This window comes from Misgurnus anguillicaudatus, chromosome 12, assembly GCF_027580225.2.
Source record: "Misgurnus anguillicaudatus chromosome 12, ASM2758022v2, whole genome shotgun sequence".
NCBI lineage: Eukaryota > Metazoa > Chordata > Actinopteri > Cypriniformes > Cobitidae > Misgurnus > Misgurnus anguillicaudatus.
In genome coordinates this window covers 26,807,324-26,831,952 of record NC_073348.2, presented here as the reverse complement: position 1 = coordinate 26,831,952, position 24,629 = coordinate 26,807,324, and the positions used below count along the sequence as shown (strand labels likewise).

General features: G+C 40.0%; 1 protein-coding gene across 1 annotated transcript in view; it reads left to right on the top strand.

The window, feature by feature from the left end:
- Positions 1 to 24,629, top strand: part of fat3b (FAT atypical cadherin 3b) — a 70,636-nt gene that overhangs the window by 15,491 nt on the left and 30,516 nt on the right. The window contains exons 4-11 of the mRNA XM_073874244.1: positions 5,696 to 5,757; positions 9,506 to 9,820; positions 11,165 to 11,375; positions 14,685 to 14,756; positions 15,313 to 15,443; positions 15,817 to 16,092; positions 19,958 to 20,168; positions 20,372 to 24,466. Coding sequence (XP_073730345.1) covers positions 5,696 to 5,757; positions 9,506 to 9,820; positions 11,165 to 11,375; positions 14,685 to 14,756; positions 15,313 to 15,443; positions 15,817 to 16,092; positions 19,958 to 20,168; positions 20,372 to 24,466 — 5,373 coding nt within the window. The remainder of the gene's footprint in view (positions 1 to 5,695; positions 5,758 to 9,505; positions 9,821 to 11,164; positions 11,376 to 14,684; positions 14,757 to 15,312; positions 15,444 to 15,816; positions 16,093 to 19,957; positions 20,169 to 20,371; positions 24,467 to 24,629) is intronic.

The window sequence follows — 24,629 nt, the reverse complement described above, 5'->3', positions numbered from 1 at the left end:
GCACAGCGGCACAGATAACCTTCTTCAAACAATTTTCACTTAAAAGCTTAACTAATCACAAACACCTGAATGACATCACAAAAGCTAATGAATTCCCATATAAAAAATACAAGAAATAAAAAACGGAAAAGGAAGGGTAAAAATCAAATGTTTAACTCTAGGGGAGCTGGAAATAGCATATTTAAAAAAAAAAGTGGAGTGTCTCTTTAAAATCCCATTCAACATTAATTGGGCGACACCCCCTCACACCCTGACTAGGAGCACTGTAGCCCCTGACTAAAATTTTAGGAGCACAAGCAGGGAATTTAGGGACATACCTTAAATCTGCCTGCAATGCAATTATTTACATTTCCCTCAAAATAACTATATTACTGACAAATGTTTTGATAGTAAAATGCATAGACCCATTTTCTCACGTCTTTCTCCGCTGCCATTACTGACACACGACCTCAACGTCATCGTTCTAAGCCACCCCCCTCTGTTCGCTGATTGGACCTGCAGATTTTTGCAGGAGAAAACGAAACTCTACACAGCAGTCCCAGACGTAGTGCTGAAGCGAAATGAAAATTAAGCGGAAGCACGAAGGAGGGCGGAGCCAGGCTACCGTGCCGCCCCCCACCCCGAAATGCCACCCTGGGCAGTTGCCCATATCGCCCGTGCCTAAATCCGGTACTTCACACTTCTCGCAATCTACTCGTCCTTCAACCTGAAATAACAACTACAAGAAATACCAAATTTTCAGGTTGTCCATTTGGTCACAGTCTGGAGCCCTGCGCTAATCTAAATTTGGTGCTTTGAGTCTGTTGGTAGTATGATTTTAGGACTGTTAGATCTTACAGAAACGTATATCCTATCCCGAAAACACAACAAAATTTGACAGTTTGAGAGTTTGACATAAACTATGCTATGTACATTTTTCGTTATTTTGTGGATTGACTTGCACTGAATGGTTCACCACAAAACTAACAATGCCCAGCTAACAAACAAAATCAATTTTGATTTCATGTGGACTTTAATAAATTACTTTCATAGTCAAGCACATTGCCCCTCAGCGTCCAACATCATTTTACTTCTCCGAATACTTACAGGAAGTAACAAGCTATTGATAAATTAAGCCGCCCAGCCTGTGATCCTCATTGTGTCTGGATATTCATCAACGTGAAGAGTCAACACGCATGCAGAGTTGTGCTTCAGTAGCGTGCTGGGCGCATGCTGTACTGCTGATTACGCTAGCATGCTTCGCTGTCACTTAAGTGAGTCATGGGAGCTTATGCATGCAGCTATAGTCAGTGAATTAATTAAGGGTTTCAGTGCCAGCCGGAAAGCTTTTTATTCTACCATCGGCAAATCCCTCCAAGACGACGTGTGCCGCTACATATTTACACTGGGATACAAAGGTTTAAGCTCAATAAATCTAACTCGATATATATAATGAGATTTGAGTGAGCGAGCGTGTGCGTGTGCATTAAAGTATGTTACGCTGAAGAGCGTGAACGAGAAAGCAAGCTAATGCTGTATGTTTCCTTAACATAAACTCTATAACGGCCCGAAGCCTGCGAACCAATGTGTGCGTTCAACAAGAAAACAAATTTCAAGTCTGGTCCTTGCAGATGAATAACAATGAATGAAAGGGAATAAAAATGCGAAGGGAATTAAATGAAAAGAACCAAAGCATGAACCAATTTAAAACAACTTCACATTTCGTACCGTTAGGCTGTCACTGCACTGCACTGCAGTTACGGACTCCGTTTTTGCTCTAACCACTGCTGGGAAAAGCAACAAAATGCAATCAGTCCTTACTAGTTATGCACTCTTTTTGTGTTTGTCTTTTAAATTTGTGTTTTTAACTCATTTATATAAATAAATTAGCTGTTTGTGAAAGAAAGCATCCAATTACTAAACTAAATAAATAAAAGTGCATGGTTGATGATTACTAGTGCTTGCTTATTGCGAAAAGTCACTTTTCTAAGTGATAAAAAAGAATGAAACATCCATTGGAAAGACTAGTTACACACTAGCAACCATCCAGAAGGAACCCAAAGCACCCTAGCAGTCAATCAAAGCTTTGTAATGGCATAGCAAATACTTGCAAAAGCTGACAACATCCATCTATCCAGAGTGTAGCCTGCCTGTGGCCTAAGACGCTGGGACAGGCTCCAGCTTCCCGCGACCCAGCAGAGGACGAGTGCATTTGGAAAATGGATGGATTGTTGGCAACGCACATAATAATACACGTTCATGCTAACTCCAACGTAGGCGGCAATTTGTGCACGGCCCAAAGTTATTTCATAAAGTTCACCACCCATAGAGTAATTTCTTTAGTTACACCTGCTCAACAACATCTTGATTCTGTATTGGTTTACTTCCATATTGCCGGTAATCCTTCGCTCGCACTTTCTTCACATACATTTTGTTTGACACACATTAGCGAATGCTGTGGATTCCAGCAGTGCTTTTCAACTACTAGCATCAGGAGTTCATTGTTGCCATGGTTATGGTTCACAGACAATCACTGGCATTGGCATGTGAAATACATTTCTATTAGGTAAGAGGCACTTTGAACAAATAGGCTACAAAATAGAGCCTCAAAGTCTTTTTGTCCTCCAAGAAATCGGTAAGCGTACCTCGGGAGGTCAAACTGAATAATTAAGCTGTTATTGTACGTGTGAGGTTCGCATTTTGCATCCCGTTGTCCAACATTGTGCATGAATGTAAATACAGTTTAAGAAGACCGTAATTTAATGTCTAAGATGCAAAACCCTTTAGGCTAAATGAGCATTTTTTTATCAGGCTCATATGTTTAAGTTCAGTGATTCACTTTAATGGCAATGAAAAGGTTATTTGTCAGTAACTAAAATGCCTTGTTTTCACAAATGGCACTTTGGTCATTTCATTAGCCTCTTTCACACAGTAATTCTGGTAAATTACCATGAATTTACCAGAATAAATTTACCAGTAAATACAAAAATGTGCTATTCACACATGCAGTGGCGTTCCGTTATTTTACCAGTAAGACATCATTCACACATCAGTATCAAAATACCGGTAAATTCGTTGAGAAAGCGGAAGTACCTGTAGCACGCGGCAAGCTCAGTGTTGTATTTGTAAACAATCCACGTCGTTCATAACCACGGTCCGTATTTTGTTGTTTTCACGTCTGTGGTAAACAGTCGCGAAGTTGCTCATGACCAAACAACATTGAATGAGACGACGTCAAACCGAAAATGCGTTTTTAACAAGAGTACTGTTTAGGCTTCACAGAGGGCGTGCTAAGGACGTCGGCAATTCGGCGGTAAGCTGTTTTAAACAACTTTGGTGAAGAAATGTGGACGTAAACTTCAGGTGTGCTCAACTTTCAAGCAGCATGTGTGTGGAAACGTCCGTAAACAGTGCGGGGGTAAACGCGTTATCTGTATTAAAACGATATGATTGGCCCGAAGCTGTCAGCACGGTCTGACGTCGTCCATTCTAAATGCCGGTAATCCTATAATTTTCGTTCACACATAGCGCTTACCGGTAAATTACTGGTAATCTTACAACCTGTCTTACTGGTAAATTGGGAGCACTGATTTACCGGAAAGGTTCTGTTCACACATGATCTGTTAACTGCAATTTACCAGTAAATTACCAGTAAAGACTGTATGTGTGAAAGGGACTATAGGTATTTAATAAATTTGATATTGCATTAAATTTGATATTATATAAATTTGTCTATTGCAGCAAAACCCATTAAGTACTTGCAAAAGTCGCCAATCACTTTTTACTGTCCTTTCTGAATAAAAAAGGCTCAAAGTTTGGTCAATATCATAATATATTCGGTAAACCACCTTTAACCAGGTAAAAACTTGCCACCTCAATATACGTGCTTTGTTGTTCATCCAATTAATCTTCCATACACTTAGAGGACTTTGCTGAAAAATCACTATGGCATTTAACGAATTCTGCCAACAAACCGGTATTTGTGAATGGCTTGAGGCCGGGATTAAGGAAATGCATAATACGTGCTGCGAGCATTCGCTCAATATCATTATCAAATTTTTGACGGAAATGGCATTTAGCAGTGGCTTTTCCGACTCTTGGATAGTTTCCTGAAAAGGGCTTATTGTAGTCCCATATTAAAATCCTATTTGAGCTGCCTTAATTAAAAACATCTTGCACTGACATATCTTAAAGAGCACCAGTGGTCCAGTTCACGATTTTACATTTCCTTTGGTGTTTAGGTGTGTATTAATATATGAAGAGTTTCGTTGCAAAACAAGATAACCACCGTTTTTTTAATTGTTCAGAAATCTTGTTTTTTGTTGTGCATTCCAATTAATTTCAATGCAACTGCAGTTGGTTTGTTTTGATTTAAACCTTCATAACTTAAAAAATACAGCTAAGTAGCACCATAAAACAAAATAATAACATGATAACATAATAATAAACATGTTTTGACAAAAATGTAAAAAAATAGATTTATCTCGTTTTGCAACGAAACTCTTCATATGTTAATGATATGCAAAAGGTGCAAACCTCAAAGTAAACAATGACACGAGTTATCGTCTCCAACGTAAATCTTTTTTTTTTGGACTACAACAAACACACGGATTGTAGGCAACAGTTTACTTCCTGGGATTGGTGATGTAGACAAGACCAACATTATCATAATTCCACTGCTTCGGACTCACAGCCTGTAAGTTAACTCCTGTTAGCATTGCATTGTAAGCGAATCTTTCAAACATGGTAAGGAGCTTCACATTTCCAGCTGATGTCAGAGGTATTCAGACCAATCACAAGGTACAGATTAGCTGGCCAATCAGGGACACAGAGCTTTTCAAATCCGTGCGTTTCAGGAAGAGAGTAAAATCTGGAGCTACAAAAATGTACAGTATGTGGAAAATAATGTGTTTTTTAACAATAAACCACGCAAGCACATTGTATTATACCAAATACACAAAATAACGTTGGTTTTTAGCAATAAAATGGGTGCTCTTTAATATAAATCGAGTGCCATTGATTTGTCCTAAGATGCACACCAGTTTTTTATAGGTATGTTTGTAAAAACTACTTAAATGTCTTAATATATCTAAGGCCTAGTCCTGAATTAATCTAAAACCTGTCCGGGAACTTTTCCCTGTATGGATTTTGTTGTTTTTTACTAGTGAACATTAAAAAAACCTCAAAGAAATAAATCTGCATATGTAAATAGTAATTTAAATCCCCACATTTGTTGAAACTTAGCTTCTCTGCAGCTGGATTGGTTGTCAAACTCACAGACCCACTTAAACTTGTTTATCCACAGTTTTCAGCATCCAGATGTCTTCTGCCTTAAGGAAACATTTATATTCCAGGACAGCTTCCCGTGCTCAATCTCTACTGCACTCTTCGCACAGAAGTGCTTTTTTTAAAGCCTATTTACAGCCATCGGGAGCTTGAAAATAAAACCCTGTGTTTCCACTACATGCCATCTGTGAGCCTGGTTTACGCCAAAGGCTTCTAGTGTCATGAGCCGCTCTTTCTTCCACAATAAACAAACAATGCAATTTATGCAGTCTTGACTGACATGTTATTTATTAATCATTGCTGAAAGCAGAACGGGCTGTTCATACGATAGTTGCAACAGTTATTCCGTCCTCTTCGATTCTTGACGGCGTAAGACTGTAGTTATCATAAAAGTTTTGTTCCTTACTGCGTTTTATCATTTGTTTTCCAGGACTTATCAGGACCACGTCAAGGAAGCTGGACAGAGAGCAACAAGCAGAACACTTCCTGGAGGTACATACACCTTATCTGACTTTACACAATATTTGAAGAGTTGGTTCCAAAACGCAATAAATACATTTTGACTAATTTGGGTAAAAACATGTTTTCTACCAAGAAGATGAAAACCACTATTTTCTGTTACAAACTTTCACATAGCATCTTTAGGTTATAAAAACATTAAAAATTCAAATCCATAATTTGATTTTCAAAGATTTATTATAAAAACTGATAATTTTTTTAAGGAATAATACGTTTTTTTTTCAAAATGCTATGAATCTATTGAATCAATATATAAATGTGCATTCATCTTTACCATGTTATATTCATTTAGTTGACTAGTGGTATACACTGATTAAAAAAATAAACATTAATGGCATTAATCAAAACACTTACTTTGTCATATTAAGAACACTGTCATTGCTGCTGTCATCTTTGGGACGTCATCGCTTTTTTGACAGGGATCAGCTGTAAAATGTTTTGGTCTTGCTTGATTTCCGTCGGCTTTGAGTAAAATAATGGAAAGTTTTTCATAAGATCCCCTGGGGTCAACGTGTTAGCATGACAGAAACTTGATGCTGTCGGGAGAACAAGCAACAGCCGGCGTTTTTCCATCTCCCGAGTGCCTCTTGAGTAAATTATTCGATTTTGATGGCTTACGTTTCTTTCCCGTCTCTGAAAACCACCACAGGTTTATCAATGCCATCAAAGTTTTATTTTGTTTTTGTTTGTTTGTTGATCATGAAGTACAAAGTAGATGAGGAAAACTAGGGTTCAGTGTGTATTTAACGCGCTGCCATTGTTGTTTACAGTACATGGAATGGTGCGCTGTGATTGGTTAAGCGGGTTAATTGCATTCTGCAGAAAAGGAGGACTGGTGTTTATCGCGTTTTGGGAAAAAAGGGAGAAAAGATGACAGAATAACACGGCGGATATCAGATTTTGCGTAAAATTAAGAATTACTTTTTAATACTGACCTGATACAATACTGATTTTGGCGGTAACTCCTTTTTAAAAAAATGCCATAAACCATATATGGGTTTTATTCGAATATACAAAATATGCACAGAGTAACAATGCCTCACAGGAAATTAAGGATACATTCACTATAGTTTTATTAAAGGTGCAGTGTGTAATTTTTAGAAGGATCTCTTGACAGAAATGCAAAATAACCTTTTTATAATGGACCGTATTGTTTTTATTACCTTAGAATGAGACGTTTTTATCTACATACACATAGGGTCCACTTATGTGGATGTCGCCATTTTGTGACGCCATGTTTCTACAGAAGCCCTTAACGGACAAACTTTTTTACTAAGTTGTCTTCGACGATGACGTGTTTTTCCGGTGGCGGCTACCGTAGCTTCTCTATGCATTTCAAAAGCAAGGGGTGAGCAGTGGACTGAGCCGTTGGTTGCAATTCGCAACCTCACCACTAGATGCTGCTAAAATTTACGCACTGCACCTTTAATTCATAGTATTTTGTTTGACCCTCGTTTATGATTAAAAAGTTATTATTTTTGGTAAGCATTTGTTGCAAGTACTTTTTACCAGGACTCCTTAAATGTTCTCAAAGTTGAGCTTCAAATACAACTATGCAACATGCATACGAATGCTTTAATCCATCTTCAATAATATGTTTGATTACAGAAAGAATGCATTAATTTTTGCAAAAGGGGCATGTGCTGATGTTATAAAATGCTAAAAAGCAGGTGGAAATGATTACACTTCAACAGCCTCAATATTTTATTGATTGCATCATAATAGGATAAGCTCATCGACCTGTTTTAAGCACATTTGTCAGTCAAAGTAAATTGAAAGATCCCACCTGTCCAGTCTCATAAAGAATTAATTGGAAAATAATCGGAAGATGGCATAGAGTTGAGTGAGTAATGGATTTACACAATTATGACTTAAAGACTTCAAAAGTCTTAAGCCACCATGCCAGAATTAGATTAGTTGTTTTTGCAATGTTATAGTGATCATATATAATTATTTCTCAGGTTTTTTATTAGAATACAACCAGAAAAAACTTGTATGTGGTATTAAAAACAGTATGAAAGTATAAGCAGAAGTGTCAAGTATTTAGGGTAAACTCCCCTTCCACTTGAGCAATAGCAAGAAACTACAGGACCACTTAAACCTAAACAAAATTAAATCCTAATTTCTCATTCTAATTAAATGACTTCAGGACTTCAGTCTCCTCAAAAAAGCTCAAGATGTGTTTTGTGCCAAGAGACGTCACACTAAATACTGACCGATGCCTGAAGAAGACATTTAGTTTCAAAATTATATGTTTTTTTTTTTGTTTTGTCTACATATTTCCTGTATATTCAGTTTGTATTTTAAGAAAAATATTGAAAACACATACATATATACACACATACATATATTCACATACATACATACATACATACATACATATACACAATTTCTATTTATTTAACACAATTTAAATGTTTCTTTACACATAATATGGATTCATGGATATATATTTTAGGAAAGGGGTCCCTCGCTAAAGGTTCATTATATGTGGGACGGGGGTCCATATGTCATAAAGTTTGAAAACCCCTGGTATAGTATATCAACATATGCATGATAAGTGACAGACATGAGAAAGCCAAAGCTAAGCACTTCCTAACTTTAAAACACGTGCGTGTGCACAAATTTGTATATAGTCTACTGAGCAGCCCTTAAATTACTTGATTGGTCAATGACTGCAGTACAGTATAACCGGTCAATAACATGGGTGTGGCTCCCCGTGACTGCCCTACATGCCCAGGGTGGAATCAAAGCCATCGATTTTATGTTCACAAAATGATGATTCACAGAGACTGTCAGTTTCAAAGTTCACATCTTACAAACTAGTGCCTCGAGAAAACTCCTCTGAGAGCAGCCACAACATAAGGGTCCCCCAGTGCATGCCGGTGACAGTAGAGAGCACGTCATTAAAGATTTACTCCATTGAGGCTTTCATGATCCGCTGCATATTGGTGTAATGGCCCAAGGCCTCTTTTTTGCGGGCAGTGTCTGATCAGTGACATCTACTCTCTGGGGACATCAGTGTGCTTTAAAAGAGTTAGATTAGTTGGGTTTCTACTGAATATGTTTGTAGGGATGTGTTTGTCTGTTCATTTAAAATTAATATGAGGAGCGACAGCCATTTTCGTTTTATGTTTTTTAGCGTCGTGGAGAAACTCTCCAGATCATTTAGGTCTTCAGATCTTTTTTCTCAGTTCTTCTGTGGTGGAATGAGCCACAGATATCAAACCCATCTGCCGAGACCATTACATCGTTCACGAAACAACTGAAATGCATCAATGTGCACTCAGCTATACCGCGACCATAAAAGATCTTCCTATTTCATCTATTTCAACTGTCCTCTTTCATTTGCTTCAACCATTCCTTCTACTTTACCTTTCAACTTACTCTTAGAACATGGCTGTGTGATATACTTCAGATATCGTAGCACTTACTTGAAAAAGTGCTTGTGAAGTTACTTTTTCGTAAGTCGCTGCGGATACATCGCATGATGAATGACTCTATGTAAATGTAATGTAAATCTGATCACTTAAGTTAAAGCCTGCCTCCGAATAAGCTGCATGATCGGAGATATCATTCATAAACCGTGTCAGAGTTCCTCACAAGTTTACTTTATAACAAACCGCTTACGTTAAGTAAGAGAAATATTAATAAAGATGCTTGTTTTAGTTATTATAGAGGGTAGTACTGAGTCTTCAATGTATTTTCTCTATGCGTTTAGGTTACTGTTATGGATGGAGCTGGTGTCTTCAGGCAATCCACTGTCTGGGTGATTGTCCATGTCCTGGACGAAAATGACAATACACCAGAGTTCTCGGACTCTTTATACCGGATAAGCCTTCCAGATCGGGACCGTAACAAACGAGGTGACCCCGTATACAGAGTGTTCGCCCACGATCGTGATGAAGGGTCAAACGCAGACCTCACGTACAGCATTGTGGATGGAAATGACGACGGCAAATTCTTTATCGATGCCAAGACAGCCATGGTGTTTTCCAAAAAGATGGTCTCAGCCGGTAGCTATGATATCCTTACGGTAAGGTACCAGATTGTCCCATAAAAACTAAGCATATCGCTTAAAGGATTAGTCCATTTTCTTTAAAAAATCCAGATAATTTACTCACCACCATGTCATCCAAAATGTTGATGTCTTTCTTTGTTCAGTCAAAAAGAAATTATGTTTTTTCGAGGAAAACATTCCAGGATTTTTCTCATTTTAATGGACTTTAATGGACCCCAACACTTAACAGTTTAATGCAGTTTAAAATTGCAGGACTCTAAACGATCACAAACGAGGCATAAGGGTCTTATCTAGTGAAACGATTGTCATTTTTGGCAAGAAAAATAAAAAATATGCACTTTTAAACCACAACTTCTCGTCTATCTCCAGTCCTGTGACGCATCAGCGCGACCTCACACAATACGTCCTCACGTCAAGAGGCCACAGATGACATATGCGAAACTATGCCCCAGTGTTTACAAGTGTGGACAAAGAGGACCGTTCAGACGTTGTTGTATGTCAACTGATACTAATTAATGTTTTTGTGTCAGTTTATTGTTTAAAATGGTCCGCAAATGTGCATTTCATATATGTGACATGTGACCTTTCCACGTCATTACGCAATTACGTGAGGTCGCGCTGGTTCGTCACAGGACCGGAGAGAGAAGAAACATTGTGGTTTAAAAGTGCATATTTTTCTGGTCAAAAATGACGGTCGTTTCGCTGGATGGGACCCTTATGCCTCGTTTGGGAACTCCGTTGAAACTGCAATTTTAAACTGCATTAAAACTGTTAAGTGTTGGGGTCCATTAAAGTCCATTAAAATGAGAAAATCTTGGAATGTTTTCCTCAAAAAACATATTTTTTTCTTGACTAAACAAAAAAAGACATCAACATTTTGGATGACATGGTGGTGAGTAAATTATCTGGATTTTTTTTAAAGAAAATGGACTGGATTAGTATTTAAGTGCAGATGTCTTTAATCCGGCTCACTGTCTTGCATAATTTAGCTGACACATCTTTTTTATGCAGGTTATAGGTTGTATTTACACTTACTGTAATATAACCTAACTAAACAAAAACATTTAGGTAAACTGTAACTCTCAAGGACTTGAAATGGAAACCTCTCCTTTAGAACATATTGGGGCGTTTTTTCCAGACAGGGAAAAACAACACCTAGGTATGCATTTTGAGAGCAAACAATGGCACTGATATATGTAAGATATGTCAGCGCTATGTGTTTTTAGATTAATGCAGCTCAAACAAGCATTTTAATCTGGGCCCTGTCTGGGAAACCGCCCCATAATGTTATTTTGATGTGCTACGTCAGTTGCGCAATATATATATTTTTCTGTTTCATATACTCTCTGCCCGGCTCAGATAAAAGCCGTTGATAATGGGACCCCTCAGAAGTGGTCGACGGCCCGTCTGCGTGTTGAATGGATTCGAAAGCCCTTGCCTTCGCTACGCGCCCTTCGATTTACAGCGCCTGTTTACAACTTCACTGTGACTGAAAACGCCAAAGTGTACGAGTCAGTTGGAGTGGTATCGGTTCGACAAACAGAAACTCCTTTGTGGTTTGATATCATTGGTGAGCATCAGTGTTGTGTTGATATTTACATTTATAAGAGACACTTTTAGCCAAAGCGGCTTACAGTTCATGAAGCATTGTATTCTGCTTATTTTATGTTAATCTTGAGGACCTATAGAGTAGTACATCTTTCATAAATCCAAAAAGTCATTAGTTTTATCAGATGTATATAAGACAGATCAGCTGTACTGATTCTTTCAGAATAAACATACTGTAAGCTTCTGGAGGTGTACCGCGGGCAGAGCAAGTCACAAGCAAGCAACACACTCACAAAACATTATCCCACTCTCTCTGGAGAACTTATGATCCAATACATGTTTGTGTCGTTTACATTATATGCACTTACGCAACATTTTAATGCAGTTTTACCTACTGCCTGCGACTCATGACCAGGTTGGGACCGGCCCATTTCAACAAAATCGAGCGTTAAACAAACACACACGCACAACTCCGCTGCTACCCTGGATAAACAAACTATATCCATGGTTTCCATAAGGCTGGGTTTTTTGGTGATGCTGATTTCATGTTAGCTTTTGGTTAGTGTGTATGTGTGCTATTCCAGTTAGTGCCCATATAAGGACTTCCAATGTACTTTCCACTGGACGTCCAACTGCTTTTTGACACTTTGCCTATGTTAAGCATGAGAAATCCAACTCTTATGCTATGTTCACACCAGCCGTGGTAGAGGCATCAAGAGCGAGTGATTTCAATGTTAAGTCAATGTGAAGACACGTTGACGCGCTTCTGGAGGTCTCGCGGCACGAATGAGGCATTTAGTGCGGTGCAATAGAGCCGATTCTTTCTCATTCACGTGTCTAGTTCGCCCGAGTGAAAAACGCGCAAGTGGAAAAATTTGAACTTTGGCGGAAAAACACGCCGCGTTAACCAATCAGGAGCTTGCTCTAATAGTGACATGATTACAGGAAGCGAGCGGAGTTGCAGAACCCCCTCCCATGACGCGAATTTCCGCTTGAATGTCTCGATGACTTAGCCCGACATTGTCATACTCAACTCTAGTCAGAATTTGAGTCTGATACCGCTCCATTGAGCTATAATTATGAGGCGTGTCTCAACCGAAAAATGCCTCTGCACTCAATTGGATAGACCTACGACCAATCAGAGCAAAGGAGTGTGTGGCGTATATTGGAATTACGTCTTTTGCAGCCTGACCGATCTGCTAGTTATTTCGCTACAATGACACTAACATTGTGATTATACTAAGTCTGAGTTAGCAAACGTACATTAACACCTACTATGTTTACAACATCTCGTTTATATCACAACATGAAGTATTTACTAAGTCATACAGTAAGACTAGCTCTTACCATTTGTACGTTAGGTGAACTTCATTCACGACGATACCCATTACGTTGGCTTGAAAATATTGGAGCCTAGCATGTCCCTCCACTTATTCAGCAACCACGATTCCGGGCTTCCGAAAAGAAGCTGGCAACGACCGCTAATTATATCCATCTCGTCATGCACGCCGAGTTGCATCGCCGTGATACCAATTTCAGTTGCGACCAACTTTTGCAGAATCCCGTAGGGAGGACGTCAAAAACATCAACAAATGCCTTGCTCGCGTTTCTCTGTTCCTCTTTTAAAATCAATGCTCTGTCGATAACTCAATGTCAGAATCCACACATCTGAATTCTTCAGCGGCAGCCATTTCGTTAAACAGATTAAACACACGTGCTCTTTGGTGACGTGGTTGATTACGTTACTGTTGATCATCTGTCCATCATCATATAAAGCCCGCCCTGACAATTTGATTGATTCGACCAGCTTTGGGTCTAGCATAGTAGCTCCTCAACGCAGAAACCCCAGACCGATCTTCCCGTTCTCAAAATGTTGTGGCACCCAGGCTATCGATGACTAGAATTTTACACACAAATGAAGCGAGTAAACTTAAAATGTTCAAGGGGCAAACTTGATGCGGTGGATGCGAATATGACGCCTCAAACGCGGCTGGTGTGAACCCACAGTTAAACCGTGTTAATGCATGAAATAGCTTTAGGCCCCCCTTTAAGTTTTTCGGCCCTATTTTACAGATCTAAGCACATCTTCTAAAGCGCACAGCGCACGGTCTAAAAGGTTGTGTCTGATTCCACTTTTGCTAATTTAACGACGGGAAAAATAGTCTTATGCGCCAAGCGCATGGCCTAAATGGGTTGTTCCTATTCTCGTAAAAAGTAACGGGGGTGTTTTGGGTGTAACGTGCAATAAACCAATGAGAGTCTCAGCCTCATCCCCTTTAAAAGCAAGTTGCGCCTGGCGCCATGCCTACACTGTAAAAAAAAAATTCAGTAAAAATTACAGTGTTACTTGTAGCTGGTTGCCAGTAACTTACTGTAGATTTAAATGTATGTTATTTACTGGCAAGAGTTTGTTCAAAGTTCAATAAATATTAACAAGGCTTTATCTTTACAGAATAAAACTATACAATAACAGCCTCATGCAAAGCATTCTGGGAATCAGAAATCATCATCAACCTTTTTCTGTTTTTTGCTTCAGATTTTGTTTCCCAGAATGCTTTGCTTGATGCTGTTATTTTAGTTTTACTCTGTAAAGACAAAGTCTATTTTAGTTGCCTCAAAATACCAATGCGCCTAAACACACCTCATTTTCAGACCAGAACAAAATTTTGCGCAAATGCATTTGCTATTTAAACAACGTGGCGCTAAATGTGAAAATGATAATTGCGGCGGGTTAAAACTAGCAAAAGACACTTGCGTCGTGCATTGCGCTGCATAGCGCCGGGAGTATGATAGAGCCCTTTAAGTTTACTTGGTTAATTGGTTGGCTTTGCTTGTGTAATGCACTTAAAGTTGAGCTACAGAAACCTCTGCCTTATTATGTATAACTAATTGAAATTCACCAAAATTACCAATATTACTAATATTGAATAACTTTATTGTAGTTGTAGGTTGCTTTAAATAAAAGCGCCTGCTACTGTAAATGGATTTTCATCTTCTTGCTGACATCGATGATTTACTCCGTTTGCTCTTTGCTTTGACCCCTTGTACATATTTATTATTTACGCCTATACATTGTAAAAGAGTCAAATAAATGTGCAAAGACATATTTCAAGTCATTTTCACTAGTTTGGATTTGCATTGTGCTGTCCAGTGCAATGGGTACCTTATGCTTATTTATTTATTTCATATGAGAAATACAAATGAAACATTTTGAAAGCATTTCCACTGTACTTGAAGCTGTTTGTGCTATGATCTCAGTTTGATCTCGTAATAAAATCCATATTTATTTTTGTCTTTCCTTCTACATTCCTCCGGATCGCTCCCTGTAAAGGTGGAAGAACATCGCGCGAGATGTTTTATATTCCTCAGAGCTCCTGTGGTGGAAACTGTTCATCTGACAGCGGTAAGCTAACCGTCTGTCAGCATTTTGTATTTATTTTAGTGAGTGTCAAGGGTCGGCTAGTTTATCAGATACTTTTACATACCCGCTTTAAAAGCTCCCCGCGCCTTGGGGCAAACGTGAAACGCTCAATCCTGCAAACCCGTTGAGTGCTGAGATATTTTCAGGAGTGGGGGTCTTCTGATCTCAGCTAAGTGCAGTGGAAATTGAGTGGAATCGGAACAGATGCATGCAATGAATACTAAAAACGCTCCGTAAGTTTGCCCTTATCCTTCAGAACGGACCTGAATTAATGATTCGCGAATGTGCCGTGAAGAGGCTTGAACCTGCCACAGATGTTTGTGGGAGTCGAAGATAAGAGACCCGAGGCTGATGGGAAAGATCCCAACATAAAGCGGTTGATGTTTCGAAAGCCGTGAAACTTTGATGAATCTGAGGAAAATGTGGAAAACATATTTCTCGACGGAGTGCCGAACCGCTTGACAGTTTGATTTGTGAAATGTGCACCTTGATACTTTCTAATTCAGTTCAACCTAACTCTGTCCTCTTGGTATAATAGGTAATGGTCCATTTGACATTCAAAGAGGGATTGGGACTATAAAAATAGCCAGACCACTGGATGCTGAGACTCAGTCCCTTTACAACATGACAGTACAGGTGTCAGATGGGACAAACACGGCAACCACACAGGTATATCATTAGTTGTGCAAACATCACAAAGCTTTTTCCCAAACAGATGTTACAAGGCATCAAACTGTGCGTGAAACTTTTCCCCTGAATATTCTTGGCAGCTGCTCCCGAAATATCCAAGGGGAAAATGGCATATCTCTGGATTTTAAGCAGTCTGCCAAGCCTTATCTAATTTTACCAACATCCGTTTGTAATATGAAAAGGATATATATATGTAAGCTATCACCAAATGTGTCTTCAGGGGTATCAGGGTCCTGATTATTCTAGTGTCCTAGAAACCCACATTGTATTGTCATCAGTAAAGTACCTTATTAGATGAGATGCACATGACCGTGCAAAACTAAAAATGACTCCCCGTTATCCTTTTCTGTAGATTTACATAAAGGTTTTGGACAGCAATGACAACGCTCCCGTGTTCTCTGAACGTCTGTATCAAGTCTCGCTGTCTGAGGATACGCTGACAGACACCGAGGTCCTCCGCGTCCGTGCCAAAGACCTGGACGACCGAGCCAAGCTGAGTTACTCTATTCACAGCAGTGTGGATCCGGCGAGCATGCGGATGTTTAGGATTAATCCTGGCACTGGCGTCTTGTACACAGCAGATCGACTAGACTACGAAACGCGCGCTCAGCACATCCTTACAGTCATGGTGAGAAACATCACATTTGTCAAGCAAAGTGGTTTCAGTATCATTTTTCTTGTGTGTGGCAGGACGACTGTGTCTCTAGTAAGATTTACAATGCTTAACAAGGCCCACAATTAATATAGATGGCCAGTAAACACAGAAAATAAATAGTGTGAACAAAAGTACATGTGTTTTACACTCACCTAAAGGATTATTAGGAACAGCATACTAATACTGTGTTTGACCCCCTTTCACCTTCAGAACTGCCTTAATTCTATGTTTAGAAATGTTGGCCAATATTGATAGAATAGCATCTTGCAGTTGATGAAGATTTTTGGGATGCACATCCAGGGCACGAAGCTCCCGTTCCACCACATCCCAAAGATGCTCTATTGGGTTGAGATCAGGTGACTGTGGGGGCCATTTTAGTACAGTGAACTCATTGTCATGTTCAAGAAACCAATTTGAAATGATTCGAGCTTTGTGACATGGAGCATTATCCTGCTGGAAGTAGCCATCAGAGGATGGGTACATGGTGGTCATAAAGGGATGGACATGGTCAGAAACAATGCTCAGGTAGGCCATGGCATTTAAACGATGCCAAATTGGTACTAAGGGGCCTAAAGTGTGCCAAGAAAACATCCCCCACACGATTACACCACCACCACCAGCCTGCACAGTGGTAACAAGGCATGATGGATCCATGTTCTCATTCTGTTTACGCCAAATTATGACTCTGACATCTGAATGTCTCAACAGAAATCGAGACTCATCAGACCAGGCAAAATTTTTCCAGTCTTCAACTGTCTAATTTTGGTGAGCTCGTGCAAACTGTAGCCTCTTTTTCCTATTTGTAGTGGAGATGAGTGGTACCCGTTGAGGTCTTCTGCGGTTGTAGCCCATCCGCCTTAAGGTTTTGCGTGTTGTGACTTCACAAATGCTTTGCTGCATACCTCGGTTGTAACGAGTCAAAGTTGGTCTTCTATCAGCTTGAATCAGTCGGCCCATTCTCACCATTATTTGTAAACCCTAGAAATGGTTGTGCGTGAAAATATCAGTAACTGAGCAGATTGTGAAATACTCAGACCGGCCCGTCTGGCACCAACAACCATGCCACGCTCAAAATTGCTTAAATCACCTTTCTTTCCAATTCTGACATTCAGTTTGGAGTTCAGGAAAATTGTCTTGATCAGGACCACACCCCTAAATACATTGAAGCAACTGCCATGTGATTGGTTGATTAGATAAATGCAATAATGAGCAATTGATCAGGTGTTCCTAATAATCCTTTAGGTGAGTGTACAATCTATATATACAAACTGTATGCAATGTACAAGAAAATAGATGGGTATATGATGCAACATTACTTTGGTTGATGCAATATAGAGAACTGATGTTGCACATCTGCAAGCCTTTAAGTAATGTGTGCAAAAATATAAAGATTAAAACAGCAACATTTTATGAAAAATGTGTCAGTATAAGAAATATACATGTTATTTAGAGCAACATTAATAAAAGTAATTTTTTATGCACCTGTACAGAGGTTGTAGTATAGATAGATAAGTAGGAACTGGTAGGAACGTGCTGGAAATAAGATCTTTTCGTCTCAGACGTTTCTCCGTGACTGCATCGATTAGATGAAATGAAGAGTAAATGAAGTTTTATGCTTCTTAATTTTTTCTCCTAAGAAAGTCACAAGTAATCTCACATGTCTCCTCTGGAGTTTAAGAAGATCTCAACAATGTTACAGACTCTGCCAGGATAATTAATTGGATTGTGAAAAATGGGTGTTGCATATCAATATGGAGCCAGGAGAGGTTGAAAGGGGAGGGTTTGAAAGAGGAATTGGCAAAGAGGGAAAGTAAAGGAAAGTCGTTTCAGAGGCGAGTGCAAGTTATCGCATTTTGATTAAAGATTCCCAAGATGAATTGTTTTTGTTAGTTTTTTTGGGTTGAAATAACATGCACCTATGAATCACACACAGTAAGACCAGGAACACGCATAAAGTAAATAAGGTCATTTTTTTGTTTTACGTTGACTTAAAATAAAACTTTAATTAAGAAACTCAATAAGCCTCCTGAGCTGTGAAAGAGCAAACCCTGAAATGCAATAAATTTTCCTTGGGTCGGCTTCATGCTTGAGTCAAATAAGATTTGCAGAGTGTAACAGTTTATATACTTTGATATACTTTGTTAGACACTTTACAAAAAGATTACTTTTGTTATTATAGTTAATGCCTTAGCTAACATATAAAGGTCATTGCGCATTAACTAATTTTACCAGATGTATGTTGAAGTTAGCATTAATGCAGATTAATACATTCTGTATAAGTGCAGCTTATTATTGTTAATTTTGACTAAGGTACATTGTCAGAAAAAATTCAATTGTACCAAGCTGTTACTGGGTTAGGCAGAACCCTTTAAAAATGTCCTAACATTTAAACAGTAAAAAAAACTGCAGCATGAAGTTAAACAACTTTGTTTTGCAAGACAATTCAACCTACTATTTTAAGTTTTGACCTGTGATAAGTTGACATAACTTATAATTTTTTCGAAATTGTTTAACTTAATTTGTTAAGTTAAAATAACATTAAAATATATGTTGATTTGACAAAAATGTACCATTTAGTTACAGATAATTCACCCTCTCATGTTGTATACGTACATTTATTTGTTTTGATCAACACAAAGGAAGAAATTTTGAAAAAATGTTTGTAACCAAACCAATCAGGGGCCCCATTGACTTCCATAGTATTTTTTCCTACAGTGGAAGTCTATGGGGCCTCTGGGGATCGTTTTGCTTAAAAACATTATTCAAAATATCTTCATCAGAACAAAAAAATATACAGGTGAGTAAATTATGACAAAATGTTTGTTTTTAGGTGAACTATCCCTTTAAAGGGACACTCCACTTTTTTTTGAAAATATGCTAATTTTCCAGCTCCCTTAAAGTTAAACATTTGATTTTTACAGTTTTGGGAATCCATTCAGCTGATCTCCGGTCTGGCGCTAGCACTTTTTGCATAGCTTAGCATAATCCATTTAATCTGATTAGACCATTAGCATTGCGCAAAAAATAACCAAAGAGTTTGGATATTTTTCCTATTTAAAACTTGACTCTTCTGTAGTTATATTGTGTACTAAGACCGACAGAAAATTAAAAGTTGCGTTTTTCTAGGCAGATATGGCCAGATATGACTCTCATTCTGGCGTAATAATCAAGGATTTTGCTGCTGTAACATGGCTGCAGCAGGCGTAGTGATATTAAGCACTGCCCGAAAATAGTCCCCAGCCATTGAAAGTTACTAAGGGGACTATTTTCGGCTGCTGCGTAATATCATTGCGCCTCCTGCAGCCCCGTTACAGCAGCAAAGTCCTTGATTATTACGCCAGAATGCGAGTATAGTTTGTAGACATATCTGCCTAGAAAATCACAACTTTGAATTTTCTGTCAGTATTAGTACACGATGTAACTACAGAAGAGTCAAGTTTTAAATAGGAAAAATATCCAAACTCTTTGGTTATTTTTTAGCGCGATGCTAATGGTCTAATAAGATTCAATGGATTATGCTAAACTATGCTTAAAATATTAGCGCCGGACCCGGAGATCAGCTGAATGGATTCCAAAACGGTAAAAATCAAATGTTTACCTCTAGGGGAGCTGGAAAATGAGCATATTTTCAAAAAAAGTGGAATGTCCCTTTAAGCAATAAATCAAACCTTGTTGTAAATCGTTAACAACTTATTTCTTCTATGTCTGCCCACTTTTCTTCTTTCAATCTTTTTCACTTTGTGCTTAATTCCTCACAAATCATTTTCATTCTGAACCTTGCCACACTATTAGTTTCTCTCTTCAGATCTGTCGCTTTCTCTCTTCTGCTATGTTGTAGGTGAAAGATCAAGAATTTCCCTATTATAGAGACTTGACACGGATTATTGTGGCTTTGGAGGACGCCAATGATCAGCCTCCCTCTTTCACTCGCACAGTTTATGATGGTAGTGTGTTTGAATCGGCCTCACCTGGAACATCAGCTTTGCAAGTGTTTGCACTAGACAGAGACTCGGGCAGAAATGGGGAGATTGTCTACTCGGTTGACGCTGGTAAATGCTGTGCTCTTAAATATATTACAGTCCCTGCTAACATTTCCATTGTTCAGCCGTTTTCAATAAAACTGATGCAGTATGATGCATAAGCTTGTTCTTTTCAAATGTCACACGTCTTAAGATTGATCTAACATTTGTTTCTTACCTGAAATGCCTTTTCTCATCATGAATTGACAAGTGTCATTTTTTTCTGTGTCTAGGGAACACAGGAGGCATTTTTGGAATAGATCCACTATCTGGCATCATTTCAGTGGCCAGAGAGCCGGACCATACGACTGTCGGCTTTTATACCCTCACTGTAAGAGCCACAGATGGAGGTACTCCATCGTTAAGTAGCACCACCTCTGCTAGGATTGCCATTTTATTGTCGGATTTCTCCAGCCCAAAGTTTGCCCAGCGAGAATATCAAGCTGAGATCAGCGAAAACGTGGCTGTCGGAAGTTTTGTCATAATGATCTGCGCAACTAGCCGATCCATGCTAATTTATGACATCGCACGAGGGAATGATGAAAAGAGGTTTAAAATAAATCGTTACACCGGTGTTATCACCACACAGCAAGATTTTGACTTTGAAATGACCTCTTCCTACATGCTATCCATTCGGGCCATAAACATGGCTGGAATTGCCTCAAGTGTCAATGTGAGCATCCAGGTAGTTGATGAAAATGACAATCCTCCAGTTTTTCAGAAGGTTACATATACAGGGACCATTAGTGAGGCAGCACCCATCAATAGCGTGGTTATGAGCGAGGATGGAAGCCCGCTGGTAATTAAAGCTACCGATGCTGACAAGAACCAAAATGCCCTTTTGGTTTTCCAGATTGTGGAAGATACGGCCAAATTGATTTTTACTGTGGATTCTGGAACTGGCTCTGTCAGAACCATTGCTAAGCTGGACTATGAAACATTCAGTGTGTTTTATTTCTCTGTTAATGTTAGGGACAGTGGTAAGCCTCAGCTAACAGCAGAGATGCCAGCCAAGGTCGTGATCAAAGTTGTGAACATCAATGACTCTCCCCCACGGTTTTCACAAGAAGCTTATGACACCATCTTGCTGCTGCCAACATACGTTGGAGTCGAGGCTTTGAAAGTACAGGCCACCGATCCAGACATGACCACTGATCTGACATATTCCTTAGCTGAAGACAACCTTGAGCACTTTGCAATGGATCCAACTTCAGGCATTATTACAGTTAAAAACAATAAACTTTCCAAAGATCGTTATCGTTTTAACGTAAAGGTGTCAGATGGGCGTTACTTTTCCACAGCCGTTGTGACCGTGTTAGTCAAAGAAGCTATGGACAGCGGCCTCCTTTTTAGTCCATCCTCGTACTCCTCTTCTGTATGGGAAAACAGTGTGAACATTACAATAGTCAGTATTGTAAATGCTGTTGGAAACCGCCTAAATGAACCATTAAATTACTTTCTTTTGAATGCAGGGACACGCTTTACAATTCATCCCACATCAGGGGTCATTCAAACCACAGGAGTCCCTTTTGATCGAGAACAACAGGAATTGTACGAGCTTGTGGTGGAGGCACGCAGAGAATACGACCAACTGCGAGTTGCTAGAGTAACCGTGACAGTAGAGATTGAGGATGTTAATGACAATGCTCCTGATTTTGTGGGCCTTCCGTATTATGCTGCTGTGCAGGTTGATGCGGAGCCCGGGTCATCCATTTTCCAAGTTTCTGCAAGAGATTTAGACAAAGGGATAAATGGAGCTGTGTATTATGAGCTCAGAGAAGAGCACCCGCATTTTGAGGTAAACAGGCTCACAGGCGAACTTACACTTAAACGGGCTTTCGATGCAGACTTGTCTAATGTTGAATACCCACTGGTCGTCTTTGCGCGTGATGCAGGTTACCCCTCCCTTTTCACTGCTGCCGAGCTTCCGGTTACAGTTGTGAACAAGGCCATGCCTGTGTTTGACAAGCCCTTTTATGGCATATCAGTAAGAGAGAACATTGCAGTGTCCACTCCCATTTTATGCATCAATGCCAGCAGCCCAGAGGGTCAAAACATCATATACACTATTGTGGATGGAGACGCTTCAATTCAGTTCGACATTGGCTTTGACAGTGGTGTGATTAGTGTTATTTATGCTTTGGACTATGAGACCACACCATACTACAGGCTAACGGTCAGGTCTGTGGACACTCGGACAGGAGCTAGATCCGAAGTAGACATGGACATTGTTGTGGTAGACGTAAATGACAATGCCCCTATATTTCGAAATGACTCATACACAGCCACTTTGGCAGAGAACTCAATGATTGGGACCTCTGTGATACAGCTGTTGGCGACAGACCTAGACTCTGAAAATAACAACGTGATTAGTTATCAGATACTCTCTGATGCTCTTAACAGCACAGACTACTTCTACATAGACAGCACTAGTGGACTCGTGTCAACAGCTCGTCTTTTGGATTACGAACTCACTCAGCGCTACAAATTTATTGTTAGGGCTACAGACAATGGTTCCCCAGCACAGAGCAGCGAGGTCACAGTTAACGTCTTGTTGAATGATGTGAATGACAACCCACCGTCCTTCAGCCAAACACTTTATGAGGCTTTCGTGAGTGAACTAGCTCCCAGAGGGCACATTGTGACATGTGTCCAAGCTTCAGATGCAGACAGCTCAGATGCAGAGAGATTGAGATACAGCATACTCTCTGGAGATGAGAAAATGAACTTCCTAATAGACTCCCAGACAGGCATCATCTTTTTGTCCAACCAGCGCAGACAGGGCATGCGACTGGCATACACCCTTAATGTGTCCGTATCTGATGGGGTGTTCACGAACACTGCACAGGTGAACATTCGAGTCTTGGGGGCAAATCTGTATAGCCCTGTCTTTAGCCAAAGGTTTTACTTGGCCGAGGTCCGTGAGAATGTCGCTGCAGGGACCAAAGTTATACAGGTGCGTGCCACAGATGAGGACTCTGGGATTTTTGGTCAGATCACGTACTCTTTTATTAATGACCTTGGAAAGACTCAGTTTAACATTGGCACTGATGGTCTAATCACCACAGCTCAGAAACTTGACAGGGAGAATCCCGTAAACAGAGACATTGTGTTAACCGTAATGGCTCTGGATGGAGGAGGAAGAGCGTCGTTTTGCACCGTTAGGGTGATTTTAACAGATGAAAATGATAATGCACCACGTTTTAGGGCTGTGGAGTACAGAGTTAGCATTAAGGCAAACGTGCCAATGGGATCGTTAGTAACCCAAATCCAAGCTCAGGACCCAGATGACGGTGACAATGGTAGAGTTAGCTACTCCTTGTATAGTGAGGCAAGGCTTCCTTTAGTGGATGTGCTTGAAATTGAGCCTGACAGTGGCTGGATGGTCACAAAAGGAAGCATGGCTCACCTCCGAGGGACAGTCCTTTCATTTTTTGTGAAAGCTACTGATGGAGGGACCCCAGCCAAACATTCCCTTGTGTCCGCATTTATTCATGTCCTACCTTCTGATACTAATTTGCCCACCTTCACCCAGCCCCAATACTCCTACACGGTCCCAGAAGACATGCCTGTCGGGACAGCCTTGGGGTCGGTGTACCTGAGTCCAGGTCAGACTGGTTCTTTTGCTGTGGTCAGTGGAGAAACTGCAGAGAGTAACCAAGGTGGAACGTTTACGGTGGAGAAAGAAACAGGACTTCTAAGGCTTGTCAATCCCCTGGATTATGAGCTTATCAACATCTACCGCTTCAAAGTTTCAGCCACCATTAGGCAGGCAATGGTTGAGTCAATGTCTGTAGTAGACGTAGAAGTTAAAATTCTTGATGTAAATGATAACAAACCGACATTTGAAACCAGTTCCTATGTTGCCATGATAATGGAGGGCATGCCAAGGGGTACACGGGTTATTCAGGTGCGAGCGCTTGACCCAGATTGGGGTGCTAATGGACAGGTTAATTACAGCCTTGGCCCGACCCTAAACCAAGAGCAGGAAATGGCTGCTGGATCTAAATCTATCACTGGGACCATGTTTGCTATCGATAGCAAGACAGGTTGGATAACTACTCTTGGTGATCTGGACCATGAGATGTGTCCATCTTACACATTCAGTGTTGTGGCGTCTGATCTAGGCGAGGGCATGTCGCTTTCCTCCACAGCTGTAGTAACTGTTGCAATAGCAGACGTCAATGACAACCCCCCTACCTTCGAGAGGGAATACTACAGGGGTGCCGTGAGAGAGAGCGATCCATTGGGTGAGGTGGTGTCGGTGTTGAGCACCCGTGATGGGGACAGCTCTGATCAGAATCGGCTGGTCAGCTTCCATATCACAGGTAAGTATTAAAATAGGCCACTAGAGGATGATTTATGGCTTGTGGAGGCGCTCCGGGAAAGATAATCACATTGAAAGGGTTTAATTTAATGAACTAAGCGTGCAAAAGCTATATGAGTAAAGAGCCATCTGCTTTATGTGTCACATTACTTTGTTAAAAGCCC